At 43.3% G+C, this 19,587-nt stretch overlaps 1 protein-coding gene across 1 annotated transcript in view; it reads left to right on the top strand.

Annotated features, from left to right (window-relative positions):
- Positions 1 to 222: 222 nt before the first annotated feature.
- LOC306912890 (cadherin-18) overlaps positions 223 to 19,587 on the top strand; it is a gene marked incomplete at both ends in the record, with an annotated part of 114,942 nt that continues 95,577 nt past the window's right edge. Inside the window, 2 exons of the mRNA XM_079489344.1 lie at positions 223 to 480; positions 15,931 to 16,225. Of these exons, the coding sequence (XP_079345470.1) occupies positions 223 to 480; positions 15,931 to 16,225 (553 nt within the window). The remainder of the gene's footprint in view (positions 481 to 15,930; positions 16,226 to 19,587) is intronic.

The following is a 19,587-nucleotide window of genomic DNA, read 5'->3' as shown; positions in this document are numbered from 1 at the left end:
ACCGTGACACTTAGCGGATCTATACCCCCCGGACCACCGGCTTTGCTCGGCTTGGATTACACAGCCTGCCTCGCCACTCGGAAGCTGCGGGGGTGGCTAGCGGAGGCCACTCGCGGCGGAGGTGGTAGCAGCAGCGGTGGTGGCGGCGGTCGTAGGAGGACCTTGACTATACTCGCCCACGCCGTGTGAGAAAACGTACAGGAGCACTCAAGGTCTGCCGCCATGAGGATACCCACCGTCTCCTGTCTCTGCCCCTTCCTGGTGTGCCTCTGCTTCCTCCAGAGGTGCTACGGGGTGAGCCACCACGCCGCCTCGGCCAAGTTGATCTCCCGGAATCAGACCAAGTTGCTCTCCAGGAATCTGACCAGGCTGGCCAACGGCCAGACGGAGGTGCACCACAGGCCCAAGCGAGGCTGGATCTGGAACCAGTTCTTTGTTTTAGAAGAGCACTTGGGACCGGAGGCACAGTATGTGGGGAAGGTGAGTGCTGGTTTAGTTTATTCCAACATCCACTCAAAGCCTCTGTGGTTCTCAAACATTTTAATTCCAAAGACCTCCGTAAGCAACCAATTGGAACTATTTTTACTCATGTACTAATGTAGTTATTTGACTAGGGTCGGCTCTGTAGTACTTGGTCTGCTCTTTCTTCACATGTACACCAAATGTCTTTACTGAAAATAGCCTATCTACAAGATAACAGCCTGTTGTAACTTGTGATAGATCAGCTATTGTTTGGCGAATGTCCCCCTCAGAATAAGGATGCTATGGTTCAAGTGGTTATGGTTTTCATGCTCTGACAATCATACCCAGAGGCATACAGTACAGAGAGTGTTCAGAGCTTGTTATTCTTTAGTCACTGTTTACATTCTGCACCACTAAGCAGCATAGCCAAAGTTTGTTGTCTGGGTCAAGGACAATTATTATACAAGACTGGCATGGAGAGGGAGTTTGTGAGCTATCAGTGATACTAGCTTTCTGAGACAGTTTGAAAATCTTTTGATCACAGGAGGCCTGCCTTTTTCCCTTCTTTCTTTTTTCCCTCCATTGTCTAGGAATTAGTAATTCCAGTAGTTTTTTCTTCAACTTAAAGTTGTCTATGCATATGGCTTACAGTAGATCATCAAATGATATAAGCTCATTTACGGTAGCCCACATTCCATATGCTTACAATGGCGATGACATCCCCAAAAAGAGGGGTAGCTTTGGTTGCTGGTCTGGTCTATAGGTGGCATATTTATATGCATTGCTATATCCATATTTGGCCAATGTAGACAAAGACCATCGCCACACTATTAAACATGCCCATACGCAGTGAGTTTGTTTCTAGATTTGTCCTGTATAGTGCGGCTTCACCACTGAACACCAAATTACGATTTGTGAGGCTTCTTCACAGTTAGACTACAGGGTTTTGTTTTAGGGCGGTAAACTGATGCATTCAGCCAATAACTACTCAGCACAGTGTTTTGTGCGAGTTCCACATATAGGCACTAACAAAATATCCTGTCAGCAGAGACATTCCCAAGTTTTGTGAGCTGCTTCTACAGATAGTGTGTACTGCGCCGCATCCTTGGAATAAGGCCAAGGAAGTCGAGAAGGTATTGGATATGAGAATAATAAACATGGAATTCAGTCTCTGCATTTGGGTTCAGGAGATAGCTATTCATTCTAGTTTGTTGGAAATGGGGAGGTAACAAGAGACTGTGGAGAAGTTTTTAGTCATTGCAAAAAAAAAAAAGAGTGGTGCAACTCCCCTCTCCCCCTACTCCCCCCTCTCTCTCTCTCTCTCTCTCTCTCATTAGCAGGCAACAGTGCAGCACTATCTCTCTCTCTGTTTCTGGCACAACAGCGCCACTTTTGCCCCTACTGGTACTCATAGTAACATAGTCACACACATAGTCACATAGGTTAACACGGACATTGCTGTTCCTTGGAGTGGTTGCACCACTCAAAAAAAGAAACCTGGTCTCCCAACAACCTCGATCAGAAACGGTCCAACGGTCACAATTAGTTTATCCTGCATATTACCACACTTCTTCCTCCTGCTTGACATCTTGTTTTGGAGTGTTGGGGATTCTTCCATAGCGCCATAGTGCTATTTGGCAGCCTCTGGACCAGTACCAGTGTCAAACTTCTGAATCTTGTGGTGAAACACTGGTGATCATTAAATATTTAACATTATCACCCTCGACCAAGAGACCTACTATGTCATGTTCTGTATCTACTGGTGTAGAAATCCATGTTTCAGTAGTGGAGGATTCAGTTTTCATTAAAATGTGAAATGTCCTCTCATAATAGACAAAAACATATTTTCCCCTTCCTCAATATGTCTATGCCACACTATTGCAGGACTGGGTTATGTTCCAATGTGGAATAAAATACCCCGCTTGTACCAATAGGCTACTGCCTGGTAAAGTTCAGATTTCAGGATTCAGGTTTCATTATAAAAAATAATAATAATCCAAATAAAATGTCAAGGCAGAATTTCATAACTTATTGAGACTCAGCCCCTTGAGATACAGCATCTCTTTTTCGAGGGGTTCCCATAAACTCAGGCAGGATACAAAGTATAATAGCACAGATAATTCTGCAATGCATCAAACCACCAACACCAGCCAACATAAAAGTAACGTAATAAAACCGTACACAGCAATCATTAAACCTCATACAAAACCTGACATTGACACAATAAAAACCATCATTATCGTCTTCCTATGAGTCAAAAGAACCTTGAGGTGAAATATGAGATGGTTTCACTCAGTTATGATGCAGACCATATTCTTACAAACATACTGTACTGTATGCATGACCTGCGTCACTTTTCGACTTCTGTCTCTCCAGTGAAGAAGAAATACCTCAAAATGATCATTTAAAATCAGACGGTATAGGCCATGTGGGACCTTTATCTTTATAGCCTCTTGATCGGTGATACATCACCCCAGTGACAATGGCCATTTTAGAATGATTGATGTTCCTCGAGGCGGAATGAAGGTGAAGACGGTTAACTGTGTCCATGCACTTTTTTTACACAAGCCGTGACACAAATGAAAACATATCCGTACAGCTCCACATGTAATATGAGAGAAAATAGCAACGGAGGCATGTTTATGATTGATTCACCTCTTGACGGAAGAACATTAGATAACAGATAAATGAGTTTTAACAACAAAAGCAGTTTCTGCCAGCGCACACGCGCACACGCACGCACGCACGCACGCACGCACGCACGCACGCACGCACGCACGCACGCACGCACGCACGCACACACGCACACACACACACACACACACACACACACACACACACACACACACACACACACACACACACACACACACACACACACACACACACACACACACACACACAAATAAACATGTTCAGCAATGTATTTGGTAGATTATTTCCTTGTTGCAACAATGCTTCTTGCCAATACTTATACCTTTTGAAAGCCTATGTATTTCCCTTTAAAATCGTGCCCCATTGGTAGGGAACATGTGGCTTTCGCCCATGGAAAATTACGACAAATCTCTGCCCTCAATGCCAAATAAGCGTATTCTGCACAGAGGCCAAATGATTGACATTATCTGACCTCATATCATGCACAGGTAGCTACACAACCCAATATTCTACCAAAGTCAAACATAGCTTTAAAGTTATGCATAAGCCAGCACGTTTGTGAGGTGTTGGTGTTAGTGGTGGTTGGCAGTGACTTTTCTCAGCTGTATAATAAAGCCACTGGGACCATGGTTAAGTCTCCTGCTTGCAGATTGCCTGCCCTTATCTCTTGAAATGTGAAAATGTGTTCTCTCTGCAGTGATCATTATTCTAGCACTCAGGCACAGGCTAATCCCCTCAACTACACTCAGAGCGAGAGAGAGAGAGAGAGAGAGAGAGAGAGAGAGAGAGAGAGAGGTGGTTATCAACACATACTGACGTTTTTCATGTATGAATGCAGTGTCGTGCAGACATAGCATAAAAAAGGCAATATACAAGTTTGTAGATGTAAAAATAAACATTTTTGCCTATGGCAAGGCCAAAATTGGTCTGCTTGAGGGGTGTATAAATATTTAACCAAACAAAAGCATTAACTAGAGCTTGTGACTAAGCTAACTACATTGGCGTTTGATTTTTCTTTGTTTTATCATTTCCTGGAAAGTCATAGTTGTGGACATACAAGGTTTCCACATGACAGCGACGATATGTCTGTATTTCTGTATTTTCAACATTCACACATTGAAGTGGAGAAAAAATAACAAAGGGGAAGAGGCAGACGGGTGTGATGACAGGGAGTAGAGAGAGAGAGAGAGAGAGAGAGAGAGAGAGAGAGAGAGAGAGAGAGAGAGAGAGAGAGAGAGAGAGAGAGAGAGAGAGAGAGAGAGAGAGAGAGAGAGGCAACGAGCTGAATCCAATATCCTCTGAATATTACCTTTACAGTTTATACCTCCACTGTCTCTTTATTGTATATAACACAAAATAAACATTTTCATCGAGAAATGCCCTCGCCGACACAGGGGACAGAAAGGTGTTATTTGTTGATGAAACATTGTTTCGTTCGTGGTTATTAGCCGCACAGTATAAGCAAACCGTAGCGTCCCAAGGTGCAGACAGAAAACAGACTCTCAGCATTTTCCGTGGCATTGTTGTAGCTTAAGTGGTACAAGAGCATTACTTAGGGAATAGATACAGCAGGTACCTTCCCCTCAACAATGGCAGTTTATCAGTGCACTAATTGCATGAAGAAGTAATTACTCTCATGGATTGTAAGTACCATTTAAATACAACCTTTCCCCTTTTAATGTCCCTGACTGGTTGGCTGGCCAGGCAGGCTGACTAAGCTGCCTGGTTTGTTTGGTTAGCTCTATAGCATTGGCCTCTTATGATAATATTGATGTACGCTGGGTTGGCCGCGGTGTGCATGTGCGCGCGCGTGTGTGGTTTAGCGATAAAAAAATTAAATACAAAAATAGAGTCCGAGTAAATACGTGCAGGCTAATCCTGGATGATGATAAGGAGCAACTGCGGAGACTAAACCGATGCGCATATTATTGGGGAATTGACTTGACACAGACATTTAAGTACATTGGGGGTCTCCCGATGGTTAGCATGAGAAACATTTAATTATGTGGTTTGGTCTCTGGTCTGGGCCTAAAGTGGCCAACAGACAGAATGACCGTTTTAATTGGACTAGACAGGGGAGAGAGACACATATTCATCCTTTCTGCTTTTACATTGTGTATTCTCCTTGCTTAATAAAATAATATATATTTAAAAAATGACCGGACATTAGCAAGTAGCAGTAGTGTTTTCTCCCCCTACTAGTATTGCTATCACTCTCGTATATATTTCCTGCATTGTTACTGAAAATAGCCTTTTATGAGAGATTGCAATGTGTACCAGTTTGTGCTAAACGCAACAAAAAGCAGGTGGATTTCAGTTACTGTATGCGTGTGTGCGTGCGTGCGTGCGTGCGTGAGTGAGTGATTGAGTGGACAAGCCGTGTGCTGAGCAATCCACAAGGTCAAAACACTGTAACTGGTTTCACCACAAGGTGAGACTTTTTGTTGGCAGTCACCCACATATAGGGATCTATATGCATGGCTCTGCAGAGCAACTCCTGAGGGAACGAGCGAATAAGCGACCCGCGGCCTGTCAAGTACCTGTTTTAATCCTCCTGAGGTGTCCCATAATCCCTGATGACATCGTTCTGTAGGGAGCCGATGCATTTCGGTGGGAAATGACAGTTGTGAGTGACTGAGAGAGGCATATGCTTTTCAAGGGAACATGCAGGCCTTGTCCAGAATGCACCAAACAAGGACACGTGGCAGCCTCCTAACGCAGTGTGTGGTGTCTCCGTGTCAATCACACATCACAGCAATGACAGGGTGCTTTTGACATTCTATGAACAACACTATGCTGAGTTGTTTGGTCGTAGGTGAATGTGAACAGTGGTTGAGGAGCCCGTGTGCAATGCACATAACTGCCAATGGCGCTGCTCAGTGTCCAACAACAACAGAAGGTTGTCTTAAATAATAATGGGAAACCCTCAGGTGTGATGTCTTTACAATGCATTCTCACCCTCAGGTTGTATACAGTGACAACCCTGAGTTGTCACTGGCAACATTGGCATCTGACAACATGTCAAGATGTTTGACGCGACAGTCTTTCCTGTCACATTGCATGTTGACGAGGATGACAACATGAATCCAAGCAAAACAAAAAATCTTTTAGAATAATAGTAAAATAATATTCATAAATAATATTAATAATAATAGGTTAAGGAACTTTGAACTGTGAGTTTTGAAATAAACCATAATAAGTGGAATCATGCTGACAGCTGACACGCTGGAAGTATTTTCCAGTTCTGTAATTATATGAGCTAAAGCTACTCTTAGATCCATGAGAAATACCCACTTCTTGCCTTTTCCATTGTAGAGTGGCATAATATTCTTCAGAAGGTGTCAAACTGTTTCATGTACAACTAAAAATGGATTGTGCTGTGACAGATTCAGGGAAGTATTATATCAATGGTGTGGGGAAAAAAGCTAAGCATGGCTGTCTTGGAATTGTCTTTTTACCATGGCTATGGGATGACAGGAACCGAGTGCGTGCGGTGCTTTGAATATTGGTTACACACCGTGCTAAGATTAAACATGAGCCATTGTGACTGTGTTTTAAATTAATAAAATAAATGCTGTGCAAACAAAAGTCAAGGCAATTACTTTCAAGCCGTAATTGATAAATGTGGTATCACTGAGGTTTATCAGTGCACAGACCACATATAGCTAGATTAATGAAGATGCACAGTGGGAGGATTGCATGTGCTAATGCCAATTTACATATGGGTGAATGAAACGTAGGACAATGGCATTTGAGGCATATAGATAGATCATATCGTTCTGTCGTGTGTAAACCTTGTATGTCCGAAACTGTTACTTTTCAGGAAATGGAAAAAAGGTTCCAATGGATCCAATGTAGTTATTATTTAGTCACAACATCTTGTTAACACTTTGCATTGGTTCAATACATTGCCTCGTCTGTACCCCAGCTTAAATATTTGATCATAGTTAGTCCCATACGGCCAACCCACAGGATAATCACTGGCATCGACTGGTCTGCAAGCAGCTAAATGCCCAACCATAATATTTCCTGACGTTAAATGGCTGTCCAGTTAATTTCGAAATCATTAGCCACGGTTTATAAAACATCCTAACTCCTTTGCAGTGGTGGCGAGAGAGAGAGAGAGAGAGAGAGAGAGAGAGAGAGAGAGAGAGAGAGAGAGAGAGAGAGAGAGAGAGAGAGAGAGAGAGAGAGAGAGAGAGAGAGAGAGAGAGAGCGAGCCCCATCTGAGATCAATAAAGTAGCTTGATACAGTGCCTATAATAAGAGAGAGGACGACAACATTAAAGCCAAGTGTTCATTCTCGGGGCACTAATAGTCACATTACTGTACACCAGGATGTTTACAATCCTGCAGGTTTGATTGATTGATTGATTGATTGATTGATTGATTGATTGATTGAAAACTTTATAAGTCAGAAATGAAAACAACACGAGGTACAGTAACACAAAAAGGTCCTGGGGACTTTAACTTGTGGTCCTATGTATTCAATTAATCAACAAAGCATGCAAAATGAACACAAAAACACACATCAACAAATACAAACACTATACATATAATTATAGACAAAAGAGATGGGAAAGATACATTTATCTCCCCTTTTGGTCTCCTGATAGGTGTTTTTTCGGGCCAAATTATAGGTGGGGACAGCGCGATTCATTGAAATTGGCCTTATACAACCCCACGGAAGTTGAAGCCAGAGGACAAATTATTGGGGTGGATTGTGGCGGTGTCACTGTGCAAAGTGTCCTTTATCGTGTCCCTTCATCACCGCCGCTCCTCATGCAGTGGCCATTAGTGGCGTGCTCCATCACAGAGCTCGACTATTACAAATCAATCACAGAGAGAGAGAGAGAGAGAGCCTAAAATGTGGTAATAATCATGATCAGACAATGACACACGCCCACATGAAAGCGATTAAGTGCTCTTGAGTGAATAATATAATAAGGGGTTAGAGATTTAATCAACACACACACACACACACACACACACACACACACACACACACACACACACACACACACACACACACACACACACACACACACACACACACACACACACACACACACACACACACACACACACACACACACACTCACTCACTCACTCACTCACTCACTCACTCACTCACTCACTCACTCACTCACTCACTCACTCACATTTATAGGAACTGATGCTCCTTTACTGAGCCTCCCTGCACCTACAAACAGTCAATATCACTGTCTCCTTGTCCTGGTGTGCCAAACGCTTTGCTCGCAAATTCTGGGCTGCACTGAAATCTCCACATGGGCAGTGTTACATTTTACATTAAGTACATGTTACTTACTTATCCCCATTACGCCGGCTGGCGCATAGGGCAGCAACAAAGTTCCTCCACTTGCATCTGTCTTTGGCCATCTTCTCTATGGTCCCCCAGCTCTGATGTTGTTGCTGGAGCTCCTTCTCGATCGTCCTACGCCATGTAATTTTGGGCCTGCCTTTCTTTCTCTTTCCTTCTGGGGTCCAGTGTAGTGCGACTCTTGGTATTGCGTTGATGTCCATTCTGAGCACATGTCCAATCCAGGTCCACCTGCGTTTATTGACTATACTGTGCATGTTGTCTTGTTGGGTGATGTTGAGGAGGTTTTTGTTTGAGATGGTCTTGGGCCAGAATATGTGTAGGATCTTTCGCAGGCATGATGTGTGGAAAGTTGATAGTTTATGGATGTCGTTTTCTGTTGTTTTCCAGCATTCTGCACCGTAAGTACATGTACATAAAAACAAAACAAAATAAGGGACCGAACTGTCCTGGCTGTCTATAGGCCTATGGGATGCCAAGTTGAAAGTGGTGAATGCACTTGATCAGAATTTCTCTACAGGGATCACAATGTCAACCTTGAGCCTTCAAGCTATCGATTTTTGCAGCTCTCGTTCAAGCCTTTAAAAGAGGACGACCTGGAGTCTCCCCAGAAGGTCCTTCATGCTATCACCACATCTATCAGCGTGGGGTTTATCTGGTCTTACTGCATGTAGTCACCACAGTCACACAGTGACACTCTATCACCCCCCCCCCCATTGTAAGTAGCTTGTGTCATTTGTACACTCTCAGAGTTATATTAACATTGATTTTATAATATAAATTGGGGTCTTTAATGTCATTAAATCGTGGTCCGTACCCTGTTGCATATGAAACTGGGGGTCCTGGAAATGAAAATGGTTGAAAATCACTGCAAAATCTTCTCTTATGGGGTTCTCTGCATATATTTTCAAATGGGGGGTCCGCAGGCGAATGAGTGTCATTTTGGGGGTCCTTGACATGAAAAGCTTTCATGCGGTAGCCACATGTACACATCATTTTACACTCAACTGCATTGTGCTGTGTGGATTGTAAAGGAGTTTGTGTGAGTGATTTATGTGGTGCTTCTCCGAGGTGTTAATGCTCCCCATAAAGTTGTCCTTCATATATTCACTATACACCACACAGCTCCTGATGATCATCTTCTTTTAACAACCACTGCAGAATCTTGTGTCGTTTGTCATCATACTGTACGTTTAGGAGAGCAAGGATAACAAGATAGACAACATAACTCCTTATTATAATTTTTGAGGGGCGCTATAGCCCCTCCTATATTCATCTATTAGTGTATATTCATCCTACACAAACATTAAATTCCTATTGACAATGAATGTTACGAGAATATTACGTCATAGTGTCTGAGCAAATCGGCTTATGGTCTATTTTTGTCTTACACAAACATTAAATTCCCATTGACAATGAATGGAGTGTTGTTGAGATGCTTTGTTAGCTCGTAGATTGGCTATTTTACCTAAGTGGGTATAAGTGAACAATTCCACAACATTGCATCACATGGAGACGGATACAGAAGAGCATGTGTCACTTGACCTGAGCTAGCGTGGTTCTTCTACCAGTCAGGTTGAATGATTTGCTTCCTCCAAACATGTGTGTGAATGGTCTACTTGACCAGACACATTACATGTTTCAGCTGAAACGAGGCTGAGCAGTTTGGCAGTCAGCATCAATTAACTGTTAACCATAATCTCTTTAGCGCTCGGCCAGGCACATAAATGGATAATCGCGTCCCAAATAGTGCAAGTGAAAGGCTGTTGATAAAAGGCAAATGCAATTTATTCATGAGTCTCTTTTAACAAACGGAATGGGAAAACGAAGGGAAAAATATATGGCTTTTCGCTCTGGCTGCCCCTGTGGACATTTCAACGAAATGATGCCTGGCGTTTGGCCAGGGATCCGGAATGTTCACGCAGACGATTTTAGGGCCCCTGACTCCGCTGATCCCTTTAAACTCCCCCCAGAAAAGCATTGCCCGCAGGCAGGCACTAGCCACATGTCAGTCATCCATTCTGCTAGACTTTAATAAAGTCAGCCATAGACGGTAGGAGATAAACGCAATCCCTCGTCCTGCTGTTCAGCAGAGGAGTGGGGCCTTCTCTGTAAGTCTTTGTGCAAGGAAACAACGCACTTCCGAGGTTGTATGGGTCACCAGACTCACTCTCGACTTATCGCGTTTGATCATGCCACACATGATACCATTGAGCGACCGCTCTGCATTAAAGTGGGCGTTCTTCTTCCTTCTTCCATCATTTCTTCTCTCTACAGTCTACATCTTACTGACAAAGCTCATTTTCCTTCTATAGAACACCCCTTCCCCACGCACGCACGCACGCACGCACACACGCACGCACGCACACACACACGCACTCATGCAAGCATGCAGTACTGTACTGATCAGTATGTTAAGCTCTTATCAGGCCTGGCCGCCATGGATTAACAAAACTGACACCTAATTACATTCAGTAGGCAGGGAGTTGTGACATTTTCTTTGTGATCATTATTAATGAACTATAAATAATAGATCCTGACGCTGAATTCACATGCATTATAGAAGCAGCCGCCACAGGGGAATGGAGGCCTAGTGACACCAAAGGTTGCCCCGAGCCACTTTCCTCTCGATGCTTAGCTTTTGATCATGCCTTTCAAATGGATAATCCAACTATACTAGTCCATACCCTGGGATGCGTGAGGCGCCCCGACTACAGTATGTGCAGACAAGTGACTGTGACTACTGTACATATCCCATAGCCTTCTCCTGAGATGCTAATAAACACCTTGCATTTGGGAAAAGTGACAAATCTGCTACATGAGTTTCTGCATATGCCAATGGTCAATGCCCATGTGCAATTTTAGATCGATTGACTAAACCACTGGAGGAGAAAAATGCATAACTACAGACTAGGACAGAAAGACAGAATAACGGTTTTCTTTTCTTTTTTCCTAAGAGTAGCATAGTAGCTTCGTAGGTCGTATAACCAGGCACGTGCAGAGGGGGGGTGAGGGGCTAGGGGGGCTTGAGCCCCTGCCCTTTTCCTCAAAGTGCCCTTCCCCTAAAAGTTTAGTTTTTTGGCCACATAAGGGCATGTGGGGGGGGATGTGTGGCCAATAAGGGCTTGTGTGGAGGGGCAATAAGGGCTTATGTGGGGGCCAATAAGGGCTTGTGTGGGGGGCCAATAAGGGCTTGTGTGGGGGGCCAATAAGGGCTTATGTGGGGGGGCAATAAGGGCTTGTGTGGAGGGCCAATAAGGGCTTGTGTGGGGAGCAAATAAGGGCTTATGTGGGGGGCCAATAAGTGCCCTTCAAGACAAACATTTGACAAGTAATGATAATTCCACTATCATAATGAATTATACTTTTAATGTGCTGGCTGCCATCAGTCAGTTTTAGTTTCAGACTAATGAGAACGTATTGCTTATTTTACTGTCCAATGACATGAAATGGCACAAGGGACGGACCCCACAAAAAGACCACCCCCAAAAATCGGCACGCATAGCGCGCCCACACATGTGCTCTCTGCACGGCCCTGCGTATAACAGTAGGATTATAGTAGGAGGATGATTTAGATGTGTTTGCACAGGGCATAACTGCAAGCTTCATGATCGGCTGTTCCGTCTAGTTATCATGTCCTATTCTCAGCTGGCCAAACAGAGCCATGTATTCAACAGTGTTCGTGTAATGACCCACAAACCTGTTGACACTTCCCATACAGTAGCTTAGTGAAGGCAGTAGCGATGTCCATGTGCATCAGGAGCTCACGTAGCGTGATAAATTTGCTCTCACGAAGGAAGCCAGTGGCTAAATTAGCACTCTGACTGGAGGCTAAATTAAATGAATGTGCAATTGCACATGGATGCACATGGAGATGGTGGTGTGGTGCTAATCCATATATTATTGATACTTCTGAAGGCCTTCTTGTCCTAATTTGACAGAATATCTTTGATTGGAAGTAGGTATGTCATAAACGACACACAAAGGGACATTTTACTGGTTGCGTGCCAGTCTTGTGCCTAATTTGGCCTATTTACAAGCTCTCGACGCATTGCAGTGTGGCGAGTCGTGAGCGTGTAAATGGGGTTGTTTATTGGTACGCCACCCCTAGTATAAATCAAACGTGTCGAATGGCTGATTTGGTAAAACCTGTTTTGTGACGCGAGCGAGCTGTCCGGCTGGGCCCACACCACTTCCATGTACATTCCACCAAATCAGCCCATGTTCTCATTACATGACATGTGCATTCCACCAAGTCACAGCTCATTGTTCTCATTACATGACCAGCACTCATGTCACCTCGATCATTATCACTACTTTATCACTGGCCAGACTCGACGTCAATTCTGTGAGTTAAATTTGGCGATGGAAGACTGTCACTTCAGCAAAAGTACTACAGTACTGGCCAGTGATAATTAAAGTAGGTGTTTATCATGAATAATACAAGCAATGTCTATGCAAAATTCCTAAATATGGCTATGGTGTCCACACAGACGTAGAGTACAACAACATTAGTGTATGTGAACACTGTACAGCTTAAATGTTTCATGACATTCATTTTAATTTATTTTTTTATTTTAGGTTTTATGACCTCAATTACACCCACACAACCTGTACTTTGAACATTCCGTGGATTTTCTGTAGTCTGGGGTTTTCTCTGTGTGTTCTGAGGCCTTTTGAGCTGCAATGAAAACATCTGCTGGCAAATTGTTACGTCATATATGGGATTTGTGGACTCTCATCACAGTCCACATAGGAAAATTTAACCAGACCACAGAATCTACTGAATGTCAAAAGTTTTTTGGGTGCAATTGAGTGCAGAAAACCTAAAATAAATTACAAAAACAAAATGTCACGATCCCTTTAATAAGGCACAATCAATTATTTTGTATTGTATGTTTCAATGGCTCAAGCATTGATCGATGTGTTTTACATTTTTCCTCACATCACCAAAATACCAAGACACAAGACACAAAGACCAAAATATAAGTCAATACAAATGGCCCAATAGTGCACACTACCAGTAAGACACCCTGAGGGCGAGAAGTGACCTCGCCCTAAACAGCTAAATTACAAAAACAAAATGTCACGATCCCTTTAATAAGGCACAATCAATTATTGTAGATTTTTCTTTATACATTCCCCAACTCTATCTATATTGGTCCAGTCTACACTGCCATTAATGTGCAAACATTATTTGATTGCAGAGCCCCTTGGTGGTGCATGTTTAATATTACCCATATTACCTACCACCTGATTAACTACCCGATTCAATGGGATCTTTGACTCCTCACTTAATTACAGGCGTGATATTAACCACAGAAAGGACAGTTGGCTCTCATCAAGAGAAGCCATGCTATCAACAGCAGCTTTCTAATTAGTAATTAATTTGCTACTCCTGGTTTTTGATTAGATTTGGCCCCTGCCACAACGCTCATCACCTTAAATAATGAACAAAATATGGAGGGAGGCAGGGTCATATAACTGTGTGCACGTGCATGTGTGCAGTATGTATGTATGCATGCAGACATGTGTGCTTGCACGTGTGTGTCTGGGGATCTTTCTGTAGTTGCAGTGGTGAGGGAGGGACCAGTACTCTGTGTTGTTTTTTTTGCAGATATTGCATGGGCGTAATGATGATTAACATTATTATTACTGGTTATTGCATGTTGAAGTCCAAATGGTGTGCGTGTGCATGCGTGTAATTAAGAAATGCCTCTTGCTGGGTTAATATTCTACAGCACTGGACAGTCTTGCTTTTTATCATGTATGTGCTGCTGCACTTTTACAAGTATTTTGGGGAAGAAAAAAATACGTTCACGACAAAGATATCTACAGTATTGGAATCGTTGCATGAAGGAAGACCTCTGTAAATTAACTGGATTAATATACAATAATTAAAGAAGCTGGAGCTTAAATGGACTTCAAGGTGGACCGAGAGCCCCTTGAGAGAGCAAAGCAGTTGCTCTCTCAATGCTCTGTAACCTGTAGTTGCAACACTACTGTCTAGCAACCAGAGTACAAGTTCCTTTCCTCGGAAAGCATCTGAGTAGGTAGACGAGGCACCCTGCAGGTAGACGGCTTGGGCTCGCAGAGCCTTCATCAGGAGTAGAGTTTGGACATATCTCCTTTCAGGGGGATGTTTCGCTGAGCAGAGGAGCTTTTGTTTCACCCGCATCTCCCAACATCATTATATCACATTAATGCTGATCCGAGTCCTCCCGCTCCCGCTGCTTTCACTTCGGGCACAAGGATGCAAGGAAAGCATTCTGTGGTCTTTTGATCTCGCCACTTAAACGTACAAATTATTGCAATGTACGTGTCTTGTGAAAAGCGCAACCTTGTTCTCAAAGGCAATGGCAGCAGGGATGCTGATTGGTTAATGCGTTAATGTAACGCCCAAACCACACCTATGAATAATCCAGGGCCGTATACTGTAGCATCTAGCGCTGTGTGTTGTTCAAAATAAACCTGAGACACACCCCCACTGCGGAAATTAAGACATAACGACAGGCATTAAATTGCGCCCTGAAAATAGGGCTCTGGGGTGTCTTACTACTGCTCTGTGCTGACTTGTGCATAAAACATAAAAACATAAAAATAACATAGAAATAAAGTGAATAGAATATTCTAATGAGTATATGTTTGAGCTTGGAAGTTGGGAAATAAATAATGTCTCTTTATAATAATAAATAATAAATAGTTTTCTCTTCCAGTGGTGGAATACATTGTTGACTAAATGGAACGTGTGCTGGCATAACTTCAGAATTACAAATCTTGTCCTCACAGTAACCTGATGTTCATCAGCAAAGTGTTTGACCTGCGTGTCTAGCAAAACTGTTTGTGGTCAGTGATGTCAAAATAGATGAGAAAGACTAGGGAAAGTATTCCTCATGTCACAGCCCTGGGCTGACACAAGCCCTCAATAATGCTATGGTCTGTACATTTTATTGTTGTAAATAGATAGCAGCATCATATTCATCAGTTACATGAAGATTGGCTCAGAATGCCATAACACCAGAATCTAAAACATATACCAGTACACAGTGCACAAATTGTGTCATAACATTGTGAATGTGATGGTTTGTACCGTGATGCAACTCCCGGTAGGGGAATTCTGTGGAACTGTGAAATATATTCGTGAAAGTTACATGAAATTGGCATGAACGGCTTAATAATATCTTGGCATCAATAATTGCCATACAAGTTCACAGCTTCTTTCCCTTGGTGGAATAAGAGGAGGCAATTCCATCTTCAAGGATTTCCCATAAAAACTCAAAACGCTTTCATCTTTCAAAATACAGTTCCGCAAAAACACCAGAGTACAGTAAAACTGTCAAGTGCAATGTTGAATGTTATCTATGATATATATATTATTTTTTAGACCAGAAGAATGTCAGTGTATATCGCAGGCTGAAGATTTTGCCAATATCTTATTCTCTTGTTGACATTCCCTCTGTTTTCCCTTACAGCTGCACTCAAACTCCGACAAAGGGGATGGAACAGTCCGCTATATCCTGAGCGGAGAAGGCGCTGGGAATATATTCATCATTGATGAGGTGACGGGGGATATTCATGCCACCAAGAGCATGGACAGGGAAACAAAGGGACACTATGTCCTACATGCACAAGCCCTTGACCGCAACACAGAGGAGGCTCTAGAGCCGAAGTCCGAATTCATCATCAAAGTGCAAGACATAAATGACAATGCCCCCAAATTCCCCGATGGACCGTTTGTTGCATCTGTGCCGGAGATGTCGGAAGTGGGTGAGTAACATCATCTGGTATTATTATTTTAACATTTGTTGAGTGAACACCTACTTTAACCACTTAAACCCTATTATGCTTTGTTGACTGAGGTCCTCTGTCCATTCCTTTTTTAACCAAATCTCTTCGCCAGAAATAACCAACCTATGAGCTCAACTGTCACATTGCAAACTTGTAGATCTGCTATTTTCTGTGATTGATCGCCATACGCAGAATAGGGATGCCAGGGTTCATGTGGTGAAAGGTTTTGAAAACTTCTCCTGACCACTTCAACTCATCAAGCTTGTTTCAACCATTTCAAGAAAATGTACTCAGGTGAATGATACAGCTGAACTGCTCTTTCTGGTCCAAGATAGGTTTTTATGACTTTTGCTTTTGAAATTAACCCATTCTGGGCGGGAACCCCTTTTGGTGTTAGCATTATGTTCTTCTATTTATAGTGACTCATAGGAATAGACTATGTGACAACCAGGTATAGTCTGGTGACCACCGGAGAGACGGGTGACAGCCGGAATGTAGACGGCACCCGGGTGAGCAGTATGGGTTAGCGCCCCAGCCTGTGTCCTCTGTGAGGCGGAAGCCCAACAACCCTCAGTGAGGCCTTTGGGAGGGCCATGCAAGCAGCAAGCGGAACCGCAGCACCATGTCCCTGCGGAACCATTGCCCACCACTCCTGAATGAACTGTCTGGTGCTGGGACTCTGGTGCAACGCACAGGTCCTGAGCCTGGTGAGAGCAGGAGTGGACCTGGTGAGACGTAGGAGGGGCCCGGACAGGAGACAACCCACAGAGCCTAGTCCCTCCATGCGCCATAAGTGTACCTCCCAGCCCTGGCAGAGTAGTTCTGGAGTAGTTGTGCCCCTGGTTTTTCCCTAGTGGGACTGATTGAGGGTAGCTACTGGGACGTAAGTCGGGACTTGATCACTCCCGGCTGGGTCGCCTGAGTGAGGGGTATGATGTTGAGAGACCCGAAACCCAGTTGACCTCAGGATACATCACTGAGGATACGTCCCAGGTGCATCCATGCGATGTTTTTTAGTTATTGCTTTAGCTATTGAAAAATACTAGATCTACAAGCTAGCACCGAGTGGCGCGCTACGAGCTTGTAGGTCTGCTATTTTTGAAAAATCGAAGAACGACTGACATAGAAACATAGCTTTTTCAGAAAACTGTCAGGATGTAGAAGACATTTTTTTAATCTGATCAGGTCAAAATGGGTTAAGGAAACCTCAGTAGCCCCTCAGTCAGGCCGCCCCCCTGGGCGCGTTCCTGGGAGTCTTGATGTTGCGGGGACCCGCCAGGGACCCCCACACAGTACTGTTGCACCGCTCACTTCACACAGGTGTGATTTTTCTCCAATGAACAGAAGCTGCCCTTCCCTCAGTCCACTGGATTCTGCCTGAGTGCAGAGGTGTTCAAAAAACATTGCACTTGAATATTTCAGAGTCGCCTTGGGTAAACAAAGGCACGCTTTCCTCAGTCCAATGGATTCTGCCCTCAGTGCAGAGTTGTTCAAAATAAATCATTGCGCTTTATCATTTCACAGTGGCCCTAAAAACAAGTGGGCTGCTGAAAACTAACGTGAGGGTGACTTTGGTTCAAATATGTAGTGGTCATCATTGTGCAAGTACTACTGCATTTATTCTGCTATAGGTAGCCATGATAAAAGACCCTACATCTGTATCTGCATTTGTGCAGTAGTGATGGCTTTACTCTGGACTCACACATGTGCAGAGTGGACTTTTGGCAGCGGTCAACTCCAAACAAACTGTGGTGCGTTGGACAGCTGAGGCTTGTAAATGTGGCAAGAACACAGTCATAGCACAAACACTCGCTACCATGCACTCTGTTGTTTACTATACTGCTTCTGCATGTGGTCACATGAGATGAAATGACACAAGGTGCTGCGTTTTGATTGATTGATTGATTGATTGATTGATTGATTGATTGATTGATTGTACAGTCAGACATTCAGGGCTAAAAGGATAGCACAAAAAGTTCTGGGGACTTGTTTCCATTGTAGTCGAGCAAGCCAGACGTTAATACTATCTTGTAGTGTGATGCCTCGTTGTTTTAAAATCTCTTAGTGTGTGCATGTTTAAGATAATCCTGATCTTGTGGTGTGTGCATGCTTAAAATAATCCTATTTGAGCATCGTATAAGATTCTCCTGTAGGGTGTGATGCATTACCAAATCGTTTAAGATAAGTGCATTATATAATTATATTACATTCTAAATGTGATTATATTGCAGTATAGACCTGATAGTTAAGTAGAGTGTTACCAAACAAACATGTGTTTGTGTATAGCCTACTATTGGCTCATGAATATGCATGGAATATTCCAGGGAGATATCGACTGTTTATAAAGTAGCTACCTATATGGCTCTATAGACATTTGCATATTCGACAGGCATTGTGCGTCCCCAATTAAGTTGTTAAACCTCCCTGTTTGCCAGCTCATTCTGCCTGCTGCTGCTCTGCTATCTTTTTGTTATGCTGTGTGCTCTGCTCCTGTTGCTTTGTGCATATGGCCTTTATGAAGTTTTACGCTCCGAACGCCTCCCCGGCATCCTCCCTGTGGGCTCTGTTTTCATGTAATCCCCTTAGGGCGAACTTGCTATTTCATAACCTGTGGTGTCTATTTGGCAAATTATTCAGTATACACATCTCCATGCTCATAGGGAAATATTTTTAGACAGAGCCTTGAGGCCAAAATCTGTATGCTTTACGCTCGTATATATTTTATGCCCAAAATATTTTCAATTTCATTCCAAGAGTTGTCTATCTGAACTAGGTAGAGGAAGGATAGAGCTACAGTAATTATAGACGTTGACAATGCATATTGGATAGATACATGCAAGAAGGTTGACTTTTAACATGCCCATCACTTCAGTGGCGGTTAGAGTGTTTCACGGGCCCTGAGGCGAGATTGACGGCCCGGAACCCTGCTTTTTTTTTTACACTGCTTATTATTGACAGGAAATGTAGTCTTAGTCGCGGTAACTTAACAGCGTGTTTGTGGGAGAGAGAGCCAGAGAGAGAGAGAGAGAGAGAGTATACAGTTTAATACCACGCATCGGAGCGGCCGGCCGACCGGCCGGGCCCCCCCCCCGCGGGCCCTGAGGCGACTGCCTCTACTGCCTCGCCTATAACGCCGCCACTGCATCACTTTATAGAGGAAATTAGGACACAAGATGAAAGCATTAAGCAAGATTTTGACTAAAGGTCTATGGTGCATTAAATGCACATTTATAATGCATTAAAATGCACTTATAAGGCTTCATAACACTCATACATCTATACGTCTATAAATATGCACAACAACTTATGTTTTAACTGCATTAAAAAAAGTTGCAAAAAAA

Source organism: Electrona antarctica (genome assembly GCF_951216825.1).
Source record: "Electrona antarctica genome assembly, chromosome: 20".
Lineage (NCBI taxonomy): Eukaryota > Metazoa > Chordata > Actinopteri > Myctophiformes > Myctophidae > Electrona > Electrona antarctica.
The sequence above is the reverse complement of the archived record's forward strand: the minus strand, read 5'-3'. Positions and strand labels throughout refer to the sequence as shown.